Here is a 14,241-nt window from a genome sequence, read left to right on the forward strand (position 1 = left end):
TTGTACTACATCTACACTACAACATATGTGAGACTCATCAAAATCCGTGTCGTACGTATGTTGGCCTCCCCTTGTAAGTAATTGAAGTACGCGTACCGCGCCAAAGTCAAAGCGTGACCCGCCTTCTCCTTCGCGTATTCCGATAGATTTAGTTTGTGACGTAGAGTAAAGCCCGCGTAGTTATAGTCCATTCGCGTAATGTTGTACATATCGCATAGAGTTAAGAGCGGTCATCTCTTTGTAGAAGTCCGGTGGCAAGGCGCCCCGCACCAACAGAAGCAGCTGCGCCTTCCGCACCATCCGCGCCATCCTCATAGTCACTGAATAAATAATATTGTGTTCGTAAATCGTCTCGTTCATTGAGCATACCTCCCTTTAGTGTTAAGCCGCGTACTCCGGGACGAGCGGTCAGCACCACCACGGCACCTATCGATGGCTCAGCCGAACCGCCCGTTACAAGAGAATAAGAAATTAATGGCTGCACAAGCGCTATTGTCAGCGGGCAGACCGGAACGAGTCGCGACCACGATAGTAAAAGGTACGATCGGCAGCATTTCAGAATATTCGCTAGACGACGATTGGACGTCGTGGTGCGAAAGGTTAGACATGTATATACTGGCGAATGAAGTCCGTGAAGATAAGAAGGTTTCCCTGTTCCTGACATTACTGGGGAAGGATGGATATGCACTTCTCAGGAATTTGACGACACCAAACTTGCCGTCACAAACGTCGTTTGCAGAATTAAAGCAAACAATGAGGCAACATTTGCAGCCGGCGCCTAACCCCATGGCCGAAAGGTACAAATTCAAAGAGTGTACTCAAAAGGAAGGGGAAGATATCAAAAGGTTCCTAGTAAACCTGAAAAGGCTGTCAACATTCTGCGAGTTCGGGGATAACTTGGAGAACAGTCTGCGCGATCAATTCGTATGGAGATTGTCCAGCGACATTATTAAGAAGAAACTACTCGGGGAAAAGGATTTAAGCTATCAACGAGCAGTCGAGCTCGCATTGTCCTTGGAGTTGGCAGGGAAGAATGCGGCAGAGATGAAGTCACCGGGCAGCAGTGCCACAGTGAACTACGTAGCAAGCAAAGGCAGGACTTCATCGACGAATACGAAGAAAGAAGATTCTAACGTAAGGTACTGTTATTGTTGCGGTAGGACAAACCATATAACGGTAAACTGTAAATATAAACAGTACGGTCGTAACCTTTGCGGTAAAAAGGGCCATTTAAGGAATGTTTGTAAGAACAAAACTGATTCGGCAAAGGCAGTAAAATCTGGGAAAAAGGATAACGGTAAGAAAAGTAATAAGCACCGGGATAGTAAACGCGAACAACAAAATTTTGTGGCTGAAGTAGACAGAATCACCGAATGCTTAGACAACATGTTTCATTTAAGTAGGGAAGGGAGCAATACCTTCACAATTGCGGGAGATAAACCAATTGTCGTCGAGTTGTTGGTTGAGGGGTGTCCGGTAAAGTTCGAAGTAGACACGGGGTCGCCTATCTCCGCGATTTCAACAGTTTATAGGAATAGTTCGGAACTATTTTCAGCGTTGCCGTTGAGGAGAACGCACAGACGTTTCAAATCATATCAAGGGGACGTCATTGTACCAGAAGGTATATTAGGATTAACGGTTAGTCACAAAGGTAAAACGCGGTGGTTAGAGTTGTTCGTGATACCGGGGAGTAGCGCACCTATCATAGGGCGACGATGGTTGTCTGAGCTTGAAATATTGCAAGTCGGTAGCCTTAAATTGAACAATATACAGAAGCTGACGCAATCACCGACTGTAGAGGCCATTATTAAAGAATTTGGTGAAGTTTTCAGCGATAGGTTAGGGACGTATAATAAGGCTAAAATTACGTTACGGGCTAAACCCATTTTTCGTAAGCCAAGACCAGTGCCATACGCATTACGTACCAAAATTGAAAAAGAATTGAACAGACTCGTAGAAGCAAGAATACTAGAACAAGTGACTACGAGCGATTGGGCAACTCCCATCGTACCGGTACCCAAAGCTAACGGTGAGTTAAGAATATGCGGGGATTTTAAAGATACCATAAATAAAGACTTAGACTGTAACAGGCACCCGATTCCGCGCATTATTGATTTAGCGACTCAGATGTCGAGAGCAGCAAAATTCACGAAATTAGATCTTGCTAGCGCATATCAACAAGTCGAGTTAGATGAAGCATCTAAACAATTAGTTGTGCTCTCGATACCTAAGGGGTTGTATAAATGCAATCGTCTGATGTATGGGGTATCACCGGCTCCGGGCCTTTTCCAAGCAGAAATGGAGAAAATTTTATCCGGCATTAACACTTTCACAACTGCATGTTTGCGCAGTGAAACGTCGCCAGTGGCCGGCAATATTTTGGAAGAAAAAACTTTACGTAAATTCATGAAACAATTAACATTATTATTATAAATCAATAATCAACATTATTGTACAAATATAAAACAAAATTCATGACAACATAATGAAATTAACTGCTTTTTATAAAATAACTCCATTTAACTAAGTTCCGCATTTATTTAATATTTCTCTTTTTGATGAAAGGTAGCAAAACAGTTCCCAAAGTGTAATGCAACTTTGCAAGTTTTACACATGAATCTAGTGGTTTTTCTCTGACGATGTGAATAGCATACGTGACATCTTCTTCTTTTACGTTTGTTAGTTGGACTAATTGGAATCAATTGGTGGTGTTTTAAATTTCCAGAAAGTCTGTGAAGTGGATCCTGATGATGATGAGTCGATGTTGTAGGATTTGTAAAATTCCCTTCGATGTCTCTGTCTTGTATCCAATATCTTGCTACACGCAGCAGGAATTCACGAAATGCCAGAGTTTTACCACAACTTCCGTTCATATGTTTATATACTTTAAACGCATTGAACAAACCGCAGTTAAAAAGATACAATGAAACCTTTTTAGACCACTTTAGAGTCTTTCTGAATATAGGGTAATAACTTAAATATTGATCAGCTCGATCCACTCCTTTCATATGCTGATTATAATCAAAAATACATCTGGGTTTTTGAATCGCCCGGCCAGTTTTTCTGCAAATCTTTCCAGTGTCCACAAATTTGGCATTGTGAATTGTAGATATCATTCGGACAACTCTGTTTGTCGAGGTTTGCCACAACTGCAAAAGTATTTCTCCTTGTCGCTTAAACAAAGATTCCGATTTTTTCAATTTCGCATTTTTTAAAGAATCTGGTAGTCCTCGGTCACGCCTTATTGTTCCACACACTCGGATTTGTTTCAAAAGTAGTTCTTTTGCGAGGGCAACACTATTGTACAGATTGTCCATATAGAGATGGTGCCATTTTCCAAAGGAACGTCTCAATAATTCCATTATCGTGGTGTTTAAACTTTGCCCAACGCCACAATAAAGTTTAAAACTCGAAATATATCCAGTAGCAGAATCACATAGCATTCGAATAAGGATACCATATTTTGTAATTTTGGATGGATTATAAGTTTTAAAGTTAAGTCTTCCGCGCCACGATATCATACCTTCGTCAATACAAATGTTTTGCGAAAGATTGAAATTTTCTTCAAATTTTTTGGAGAAATATTCGATTAAGTATTGTATTTTGAAGAGTCGGTTACCATTGGTAGGCGTGTTAGCATTGTTTGCAAAATGAATATATGTCAATATCTGCCTGAATCTATTGCGGCTCATTGTCTTGGAAAATATTGGAGTCTCTATCAGTGGATTTGTGGACCAGTAATCCTCCATTCTTGGTTTTTTTACAAGTCCCATTATAATTATTAGACCAATCCACTTTTTCAGCTCTGCCACCGTTACATCGAACCATTTGGCACTTTTTTTTTGCTTTTTATACTTTCCACAATTCTGTGCGTGGTATCTGTTTGTTTCCGTGGCAATAAATTCAAATAAATCGTTTCCAATAAACATATCTACGAATTCATCAACCATACTTGTATTTGTTGGAAACACAGTAGGACCCGGAGTGCCCCTAAAAGCTTCATTATTATTCGTAGTTTTATCCAATTCTCTGTCCATTCTAAATGCATTTCTTCGTCGCTTTCGTCAGAAGAACTCGGTAACGGCAGGACCCGTCGTTTTCTTCGCACTCCAGTAATAATGTCTGAATCGACAGATTCTGCATCACTTCCTTCTTCACTTGTTTCTTCTAAATCACAATCGGCAGGAACATGAGAAAGCACATCAGCATAATAATCTTCGGAACTATTATCTTCGTCGTAATCCATTATTATTAGGGAATATTTTCACAATGTTACTGAAATTATATACCGAATTACAATGTGACGTTCTGAAAACAAGCCTTCGTCCAGAATCGTCCATTATTTTATCGTATTCGTGCCAAATTCTCAGAAACAACATACCTTGTTGCTTATCAATAAGCAAAATTGAAATTTATTTCGTAAAAAAGTATTCAGTCCTTAGCGATAATATTCAGTCTCTCCTAAGCGCTTCGTGATAGATTCTTTAGTAGTCAAAAGGTTTTGAGTAATAAAATTTTGCATCATTTAAGTATCTGACGTGCTAAGAAAAGTTGCAAGTGGCTTGCCACTGCTACCACGTGGGAGTCACCGGCAAATAACAACTGGCCTACCAATGACACCACATGAGTGTCACCGGCATACAACGACTGGCCTGCCCATGACACCACATTGGTGTCAGCGGTTGTGAAAGTGTTACACTGTCATGTATTTTGATGATGTATTCATTTTTGGAGACGATCAAGCTGAACATGATCGTAATTTGCGTATGGTGCTGAGTCGATTTAAAGAATGTGGCTTGACAGTCAAATTGGAAAAATGCCAAGCTGATCAAAAACGAGTGCAATTTTTAGGATACGAAATTGATGGCGAAGGTTTACACGTATCTAAAGATAAGGTCGATGCGGTTGTGAAGATGCAACGACCCGAGAACGAGGCAGATCTAAAGTCGTTCTTAGGCCTTTCAAATTATTACTCGAGGTTCATAAGGAACTATGCGAAAATAGTGAGCCCGTTATATGACTTACTTAAATGGAATGTGCGTTGGCAGTGGACAGCGGCTCAGGAAGATGCTTTCCAACGTGCTAAGGAGAAATTAATGTCGCATGAAGTCCTAGTACATTATCAAGCGGATGTACCTATCAAAGATACTTGCGATGCATCGCCAAAAGAATTAGGCTCAGTATTGTCGTATGTGTAATGGCGAGGAACGGCCAATTGTGTTTGCGTCTCGAGTGCTCAGTAAGGCTGAGCGTAATTACTCACAGTTAAATAGGGAAGCATTAGGATTAGTTTTTGGGGTGAAGACATTCCATCAGTTTGTATATGGCCGAGAATTTGTCCTGGAAACGGATCACAAGTCATTAACTTTCATTTTTGGACCCAAGAAAGGGCTGCCACAGATGGCCGCTAGCCATGTACAGTTTTAGGCAGTTTTTCTGTCTGCATATGATTTTAAAATTAAATACATAAGGGATGAAGATAATAGTCCAGTTGATAGCTTGTCGCGCAACCTAATAACTGATTTCAAAGAGGCTGTGAAGAAGAACGAGCTAGAGGAATTTTCGTACTTAAATTTTATAAGTGAAGATGTTAAAAGCATTGATTGTTCGGTTCTAAAAGACGAAACATTGACAGATCAAATATTATGTCGAGTCTACGAGTACACTTATAATGGCTGGCCTGTGAAGGTACATGATTCTTTAAAAGCATTTGATGTACGGAAAAACGAATTGACAATTGAACAGGGGTGTCTCATGTGGGGTCACCGAGTCATTATTCCGGTTGTACTTAAAGCGTTTGTAAAATGTCGATTTTTTTAACAGTGTAATCGTCACGGGCAGTGCTGTTAACGTCTGAACTGAACTCAGTCGAACGTTGGAGTTCGAATAAGTGCAAGTGGCGAGCGTACTCGTGCCGTTTTCTCGTGCGTGTTGTAAGACAGTGCAGTGCGCACATATCGTTATTGAGATATTGTGATGCCAGTAACGCGTAACCAGTCACGACTCGGAGACAGTAAATCTCAATCGCATGACTGTCCTGGTTCCGTTAATACCCACGCGCCCGCGCAGCGTTCGGACAAGTGTACGTTTCCTACGTTCATCAAGGACGATCCAGAGTTATGGCTCCGGCAAGTGGAGATGTTCTTTACGCAAAACCGTAAAACGGAGGATGAGGACAAATTCAGTCCGGTATGCGTGAACATAACCGGTGACGCGCTTGTGGCTGTACGTCACATTGTAATTGCTCCGCCGGAGCACGGTAAATACGAGGCTTTCAAGCGACGTATCCTCGATACGTTCGGGGAGTCGCAAGAAGCCAAATTGCGTCGGTTGTTGCGAAGACACGAGATTGGTATAAGCCCTCCAGTTCCAGAAAGTCATGAAATATATATATAAGTCATATATATATATATATGTTGATAATAATAATACTAATAGATTCGACACACTAGCGGGAGGCTGATATCTAATTACGTTAACGCATGTTCACGGCACGAACGCAGAATGTAGAGAGAGCAATTATCGCTCGACACGCACGTACGTTTCGCTCCTATTCCCCCACTTTTCTAGAATCGCCCGTCCTTGTCGATCTTTTACATTTTGGCAATATCACACTCCCCCTCGTAAAGAAAAGAAACGTATGAGAAACTAAAATTTATCGTATTATAAACGGGTCGAGGGTTTACGATTTCGTAACGGTCGAATACGCGAATTCGAAGGCGTCTCTGACTCTGGCCTACTTTGCTCCTCTTGTTCGTTTGTATTTGTATTCGTTACCCCTGTATTTGAACTGTTATTATTGTTATCATTTACTGGTGGAGGAGGGTAATATTGCACCTCCGCAGTATCTTTCGCAACCGTATTCTTTCCGATTTTTAACATTTGATCTACGTGTCTCCGTACAATGTTACCTTTATCTAATCGTACTTCATAATGTAAAATACCTATTTTTGATTTTACTCTTCCCAAGAGCCATGTCTCCTTACCCACGTAGTTTCGCACACTCACTCTCTCTCCGCAGGAAAATAATTTCACTCTTCCGTTATGTTTAACATACGTCGAAATTTGTTTGTACCTAGGATGTATAAAGTCTAGGTGTGAATTCATTTTTCTGCCGAAAAATAGTTCCGCTGGGGCTTTCCCCGTTTGTACGTGTATGCTTATTCTATATTGTAAAAGTAGTTTACATAAATTGTCATGTACCGACTTATTTTCTTCGCACAATTTTTTTAGCCCATTCTTGACCGTTTTTACCATATTTTCCGCTTGTCCGTTTGTAGCCGGATGGTATGGTGCGGTGTATTTGATTGTACAGTTTATTTCACGCATGAAATTCTTGAATTCTCTCGATGTAAACGTTCTTCCGTTATCTGTAACAATGACTTTCGGCATTCCGTATTCACTAAATATTTCTTTACAAATTGAAATTGTATTTTCTGAAGACATTGTATTAACTATTTTGACAATAGGAAATTTCGAGTATGCATCGATTAGAATCAAAAAGGTTTTACCTAGGAACGGCCCTGCAAAATCTATATGTACTCTGTCAAAAACGTTTTTGGCTTCTTCCCACGGATGGGTACTCACTTTTGCTGGGTTGTTCCTATGTAAATTACAAATTGTACAATTTTTTACCAGATTCTCAATGTCCTTATTCATCGAAGGCCACCATACTATAGTACGAGCTAAATTCTTCATTTTAACGATGCCAAAATGTCCCCAATGTAACTCGGTCAACATTCTTTTCCTGAGTTTCACGGGTACGATTACTCTATCGTTGCGTAAAATTACATCGTTGCAAATAGAGAATTCCTCTAGATTGAATTTTTGTTCTTTTGATCGAGTTCTTTTATTTGTAATTGCCTCGTAAATTTGTTGCAATTCTGCATCCGTTCTTGTAAGTTCTGCAATTTCGTTCGCTGTAATAGGTAGGGATTCGATCGTTTCAACGTGAAAAATGTGAGCTACATCGTAATTATTATTTTCATTATCTAACGGTAACCTAGATAAGCCGTCCGCGTTGGCGTTCTTTTCTGAATTTTTATAGCGTATTTCGTAGTTGTACGCGCGTAAAAATAATGCATAATGTTGCATACGTAACGCTGCAAATGTAGGTAAATTCTTATCCGGCGAGAAAATGCGTGTCAACGCTTGATTGTCCGTAATCAGTGTAAATTTCGTACCGAATAAGTACTGGTGAAATTTCTTTATTCCGAATATGATCGCGTATGCTTCTTTATCAATATTTGCATATTTCTGTTGTACATTGTTTAGCTTTTGGGATGCGCATTGAATGATTCGTTCTGATCCGTTGGGATAAATATGAGAAAGTACCGCGCCGACCCCGTAACTACTTGCATCAACGGCTAGAATTAACGGTAATTTCGGGTCATAATGCGCGAGAATTTTATTTTCACAGAAAGCTTGTTTAGCCTGAATGAATGCGTTTTCACATTGTTTATTCCAATTGAAAGGAACTTTATCTTTTAGCAAATTGTATATAGGGTGTAAAATTGTTGACAAGTTTCTAATAAATCGTGCGTAATAGTTGACAAAACCAAGAAACGCCCGTACTTCCGATTTATTTTTCGGGTGAGGCATATCTTTAATTGCCGCGTATTTTGATGGATCTTTGTTGATTCCATTTTTATCGATTATGTACCCGCAAAAATGAATACTACTTCTGAAAAATTCACATTTTTCTAAGTTAATCTGAATATTATGATCATGCAATCGTTTAAAAACTAAATTTAGTTTTTCAATGTGTTCCTTCTTTGTAGGACTTGCAATACGTATATCGTCTAGGAAAGCTTTTATCCCGTCGATATCGTGAAGAATTCCTTCTATCGTACGTTGCCATATGGCAGGAGCGGACGCTGTTCCGAACATTAGCCTCGTAGGTTTGTAAAGTCCGCAATGAGTTGAAAGCGTCAACAAATTCTGTTGTTCTTCGCTTACTTGTAATTGCAAATACGCATGTTTCAAATCTATTTTAGAGAACACTGTCATACCCGCCATACAAGAAAATAATTCTTCGAGTCTGGGAAGAGGGTATTCATCGATTACTAATTTCTTATTTAATGTTACGCTGTAATCCCCACAAATACGGACCGTTCCATCTTTTTTTAAAACAGGCACTATGGGTGTAGCCCATTCTGATGATTTGACTGGAATAAAGATTTGTTTAGCAACCAAACTATCGAGTTCTCTCTTAATTTTATCTTGCAATTTGAAAGGAACGCTTCTATGTTTAATAAAAATTGGTTTCGCGTTGTCTTTAAGTGTAAATTTTGCCGTGTAAAATTTTATTGGTTCTACTCGTTCGTTACAAATGTCGTAATTACGTAATAAATTCTGTATGATTTGCTCATCGTTTACTGTATGTACAGAGTTTATCCTGACCTCTTTTGTTTTGAACAGATTGTCTGTATGTATTAGTTCTCGGAACCACTCTCTTCCCAGCAAGGGCTTACATTGTATTCGAACAATATATAAATTCAAAGAGATTTTACGCGTCTTAAATTCTACTTGTACTTTAATATAACCGACCGTATCGATTGGATCTTTATTAAACGATTGTAGCTTAATATTTGAATTGTATACCTTATGTTTAGGGAAGAGACTTTTCGCTTGTTCTGCGCTCATTAAACTTACGGCAGCACCCGTGTCCACTTCGAAATCCACTGGATAGCGCTCCACTAGGACCTGCAGGACGAATTTCTCCCTTGCTGCTGCGCTGTCGATTGTGCATATCTCTTCCACCGTGTTCGCAGATTCCTTCTTCTTCGCGAAGCAAACCCGTGATAGATGCCCTTTCTTCTTGCAAAAATTGCATTCAACATTCTTGTTTATTGTACATTCGCTGGCGTAATGTTCTTTTCCGCAACGATAACAATTAATGTTCCTGGATTTTGCAATTTTCCTTGAATTTTGTCCGTGTACGTAAGAATTTGAACTCTTGGCGTTCGTTTTTGAATTTTTCGGCAAAAGCTTTGCGGAATCTGGATTTCTCTTCTGATAATTTTTTCTGTGCGTACCGATCTTGTGCCGATTTTCGTCGGAATTTATGTATTGTATGCTCTCTGCGTTCGTGTTTGTATTACGTAATTGCCGCGTACTGCTTTCGGCTATTTCCATTGTAATAGCTGTGGTAACCGCCGTATCGAAGGTCAAGTTTTGTGTTTCTAACAGTCTCGCTTGAATATTTGGGTTACGTAACCCTGCTATAAGTTGCGTACGTAAAGCCGTTTTCAAATATGTTCCAAAATTACATTTGGCGCTTAATTTATGTAAATCATTGACAAAATCACGTATTGATTCGTCTTCTAGCTGTTTCCGCTGATGGAAAACGAAGATCTCTGCCGCTTCCAGAGGTTCCGGTTCTAGAATTGATTTCAACTTTTCCTTTATTGTATCTAATGCTGTAAGGTACGGATTTATGCCATCCATAGCGTTATCTAGTTTCATGTATGTATCAATACCTATGTATTGAAGTAAATAGGTTCTTTTTTTTGTTTCAGTTGTAATTTCGAAAGCTGCGAATGCTCCTTCGAGTCTCTGTAACCATGTACTCCATTTATGTTTCGTTGAATCGTATGTTTCAATTCTAAAAGAACCTGGAATCTCCGTCATTTTCAGAATCGGCGGTGTCGGTGTATCGTGTATGCTTGTACTAGCTGCTGTGCTTACCGTTGCCTTCGATTTTGAATCTTCTCCGGTTTTGATTTTTCCTTTACCCTTCGGCTCACTATTCATTCGCACTTAAGGTCCTCGTCGCCACTTGCTATGTATTTTTATAATATATATATAATGATAATGAGAAATTAACAATAGTTAGAAAACGGACAGTTAGATACACTAATGCGTGTTCGCGGCACGACCGCAGGACGTAGAGAGAGCGAGCGATTCTCGCCTGCCTCGCACGTATGATTCCTATTCCCCCCACTTGCCTAGGATCGCCCGTCCTAGTCGCTCTCGTATATTTTGGCAATATCACACTCTCCCTTGTAAAGAAAAGAAAAGTATGAGAAATTAAAATTTATCGTATTGTAAACGGATCGGGGGTTTACGATTTCGCAACGGTCGAATACGCGAATTCGAAGGCGTCTCTAACTCTGGCCTATTTGGGTTCTCTTGTTCGTTTGTATTTGTATTCGATACCCCTGTATTTGAATCGTTATTATTGTTATCATTTACTGGTGGAGGAGGGTAATATTGCACCTCCGCAGTATCTTTCGCAAACGTATTCTCTCCGATTTTTAACATTTGATCTACATGTCTTCGTACAATGTTACCTTTATCTAATCGTACTTCATAATGTAAAATACCTATTTTTGATTTTACTCTTCCCAAGAGCCATGTCTCCTTACCCACGTAGTTTCGCACACTCACTCTCTCTCCGCAGGAAAATAATTTCACTCTTCCGTTATGTTTAACATACGTCGAAATTTGTTTGTACCTAGGATGTATAAAGTCTAGGTGTGAATTCATTTTTCTGCCGAAAAATAGTTCCGCTGGGGCTTTCCCCGTTTGTACGTGTATGCTTATTCTATATTGTAAAAGTAGTTTACATAAATTGTCATGTACCGACTTATTTCCTTCGCACAATTTTTTTAGTACATTCTTGACCGTTTTTACCACATTTTCCGCTTGTCCGTTTGTAGCCGAATGGTATGGTGCAGTGTATTTAATTGCACAGTTTATTTCACGCATGAATTTCTTGAATTCTCTCGATGTAAACGTTCTTCCTGTTGTGTATCTTGGGGTGTAGTAGGTTCGTAAGGTTGAAAATACATTAAACTGCACGCTTTATACTCGGATGCTTAATATTTAATCAGATATAAAACTGCTTTGTACATGGCACGTGTAAGCCACTTTAGAACGCTGTACAACGAGTGTCTGTCGCGCGACTTGCGCTCTACCTCACCGAACACACACATATATAATGTACGCGCAATATACATGTATATATATAACACTCTCCTCTCTAAAGTAAAAAAATAATACATCATGACTGATTCATAACAAAATCTCTGAAAGGTATCGGCAACGAAGTTTGTCTTCTGGGCCTAGCGCTTCCACTTCCTCTATCGGCTGGTACAGGGTCTGTTGGCGTGTTCACTGTTCTATGGTTCGAACTTGCGTTTGAACTGAGTGAAGTGCTTCTACTCTCAGCTTCATGTTCTATCGCTGGCCGATAAACATTGATTTGTTCCCTGAGGGGTACATTATAATCGTCATCGTTGTTAGATGTAGACGTAGGAACATCATCGCCTATGCTGCGTATTTGATTTGCATGGCGCAACCATACTCTACCGTCGTCTAGAGTAATTTTATAATGTAGTCTACCTGTGCGCTCAGTAACTCTCCCGACAAGCCATAATTCGCTGGCACCGTAGTTTCTCGCTTCGACTCTTTGGTTTAACTTAAATTCACGTATTTTCTTATTTTCGTTAAAAGTAAATTCCTTAACTTTACGTAAACATGGTTTCATTAAATCTAACTTAGATCGTATATCTCGCTTAAACATTAATTGCGCAGGCGATACACCTGTAACAGTATGCGGCGTAATTCTATATTGCAAAAGTATATCCTGGAGGTCATTCTCGAAGTCTCCATGGTTATTCATTTTCTTTAACGATTCTTTGATCGTTTGTACGTAGCGTTCCGCCTGTCCGTTTGTTGAAGGAAAATACGGAGCTGTAAATTTATGTATAATTCCTAGCTTCTTTGTAAAATCTGAGAAATCGTCCGATTTAAAAGTAGAATAATTATCAGATACTAGAATATTTGGAATGCCAAATGTTGAAAATATTCTTTTGCAAACAGTAATCGTTTCTTTACATGTCATTCCTCGTGTAATATGAACCTCAGGCCACTTGGTATATGCATCCACCAGAATCAGAAAGTATCTGTCTCGGAATGGTCCCGCGTAATCTATATGGACGCGCTCGAAAGGTCCTGCTGGCGGTTCCCAAATATGTTTTTCAACACCCGGAGGGCGATGTTGATTCACCAAGCAATTGGTACAATTTCGAACTAAGTGTTCGATTTCAGAATTGATGTTAGGCCACCAACAATGTCCTCTTGCAAGCGCCTTCATACGTACAATACCAAAGTGTCCTACATGTAATTCTTGCAAAACTTTGTTTCTTAACGTTTTCGGAATAACGATTCTTTGGTTTCTGACAAGTACATCTTGTTCTAGACTAAATTCTCTCGGATCGATATTCCAGGTATCTTTCGCACGTAGTTGTTTACCTGCATGTAAGGCTTCAACTACTTTGTATATTTCCTGATCTTTTCTAATTTCAGAACGTAATAAATCCGCTGATATTGGTAAAGTCTGTAACGTATCAGCGTAAAATATGTCTATCACATCTACATTTCCCTTTTCGATTGGAATTGGCAATCTTGACAATCCGTCAGCATTGCTGTTGTTTTCTGAACGTTTGTAAACGATATCGTAATTGTATGCTCGTAAAAAAATTGCGTAGTGTTGCATACGTAATGCACTATAAGTCGGTAGACTATTCTTTAAAGAAAATATTTGCGTTAATGGGCGATGATCCGTAATGAGCGTAAATTTATTCCCATACAAATATTTATGTAATTTCTTTACCACGAAAACAATAGCATATGCTTCCTTGTCGATTTGAGCACATTTTCTTTGTGTACTGTTTAAACATTGTGAAATCCACATAATTGGTCTCTCAGTTCCGTCGGGGAATTTATGAGATAATACCGCACCGACTTCTGTAGGACTAGCGTCGGTTGCTAGAATTAATGGTAAGTTTGGGTTGTAAAAGGTAAGGCATTTGTCGCTCATGAACTCATTTTTGACTCGTAAAAATGCCTTATCGCATTCCTTTGACCACTTGAATTTAATCCCCTTTTGTAATAATCTATGTAACGGTTGTAATAGATTACTTGCATTTGGAATAAAATGGCTATAATACCTTACAAAACCAATGAAAGATTGGACTTCATTTACATTTTGAGGTCGAGGCATGTTTTTAATCGCCTCCATTTTTTTCTTACTCTTATGCAACCCATACTTGTTTATCACGTATCCGCAAAATTCGATCTCGTCTTGAAAGAATTCGCATTTTTCTTTATTCATTTTAATGTTATGCTCATGTAATTTCTTAAGGACAGATTCTAATCTGTCTAGTAATTCATTTGTAGTTCTACCCGCGATGCGTATATCATCAAGTAGTACGAAAACCCCTTCGATTCCTT

The 14,241-nt window shown here is 39.3% G+C and overlaps 3 protein-coding genes across 3 annotated transcripts; 1 reads left to right on the forward strand and 2 right to left on the reverse strand.

Annotated features, from left to right (window-relative positions):
• Window positions 1-432: 432 nt before the first annotated feature.
• On the forward strand, window positions 433-2,433 carry LOC108631532 (uncharacterized protein K02A2.6-like). The gene has a single exon (XM_018035519.1). It carries the CDS (start codon window positions 433-435, stop codon window positions 2,431-2,433), a length of 2,001 nt encoding a protein of 666 aa, XP_017891008.1.
• A 4,883-nt stretch (window positions 2,434-7,316) lies between these two features.
• On the reverse strand, window positions 7,317-10,755 carry LOC108631533 (uncharacterized protein K02A2.6-like). The gene is made up of 2 exons (XM_018035520.1): window positions 7,588-10,755; window positions 7,317-7,370 (listed from the first exon to the last, which is right to left on the reverse strand). Exons 1-2 carry the CDS (start codon window positions 10,753-10,755, stop codon window positions 7,317-7,319), a joined length of 3,222 nt encoding a protein of 1,073 aa, XP_017891009.1.
• A 1,252-nt stretch (window positions 10,756-12,007) lies between these two features.
• LOC108631534 (uncharacterized protein K02A2.6-like) lies at window positions 12,008-14,122 on the reverse strand. The gene has a single exon (XM_018035521.1). It carries the CDS (start codon window positions 14,120-14,122, stop codon window positions 12,008-12,010), a length of 2,115 nt encoding a protein of 704 aa, XP_017891010.1.
• Between the last annotated feature and the right edge of the window lie 119 nt (window positions 14,123-14,241).

This window comes from Ceratina calcarata, unplaced genomic scaffold, assembly GCF_001652005.2.
Source record: "Ceratina calcarata isolate Rehan_Ccalc_2016 unplaced genomic scaffold, ASM165200v1 scaffold907, whole genome shotgun sequence".
NCBI lineage: Eukaryota > Metazoa > Arthropoda > Insecta > Hymenoptera > Apidae > Ceratina > Ceratina calcarata.

Excerpts from the sequence above, each read along its gene's own strand:
- LOC108631532 (XM_018035519.1), top strand. The coding sequence starts at position 433 with ATGGCTCAGCCGAACCGCCCGTTACAAGAGAATAAGAAATTAATGGCT.
- LOC108631533 (XM_018035520.1), bottom strand. The coding sequence starts at position 10,755 with ATGAATAGTGAGCCGAAGGGTAAAGGAAAAATCAAAACCGGAGAAGAT. Across the intron at positions 7,371-7,587 it reads ATAGGAACAACCCAGCAAAA|ATAACGGAAGAACGTTTACA; the intron begins GTGAGTACCCAT and ends TCATTGTTACAG.
- LOC108631534 (XM_018035521.1), bottom strand. The coding sequence starts at position 14,122 with ATGAATAAAGAAAAATGCGAATTCTTTCAAGACGAGATCGAATTTTGC.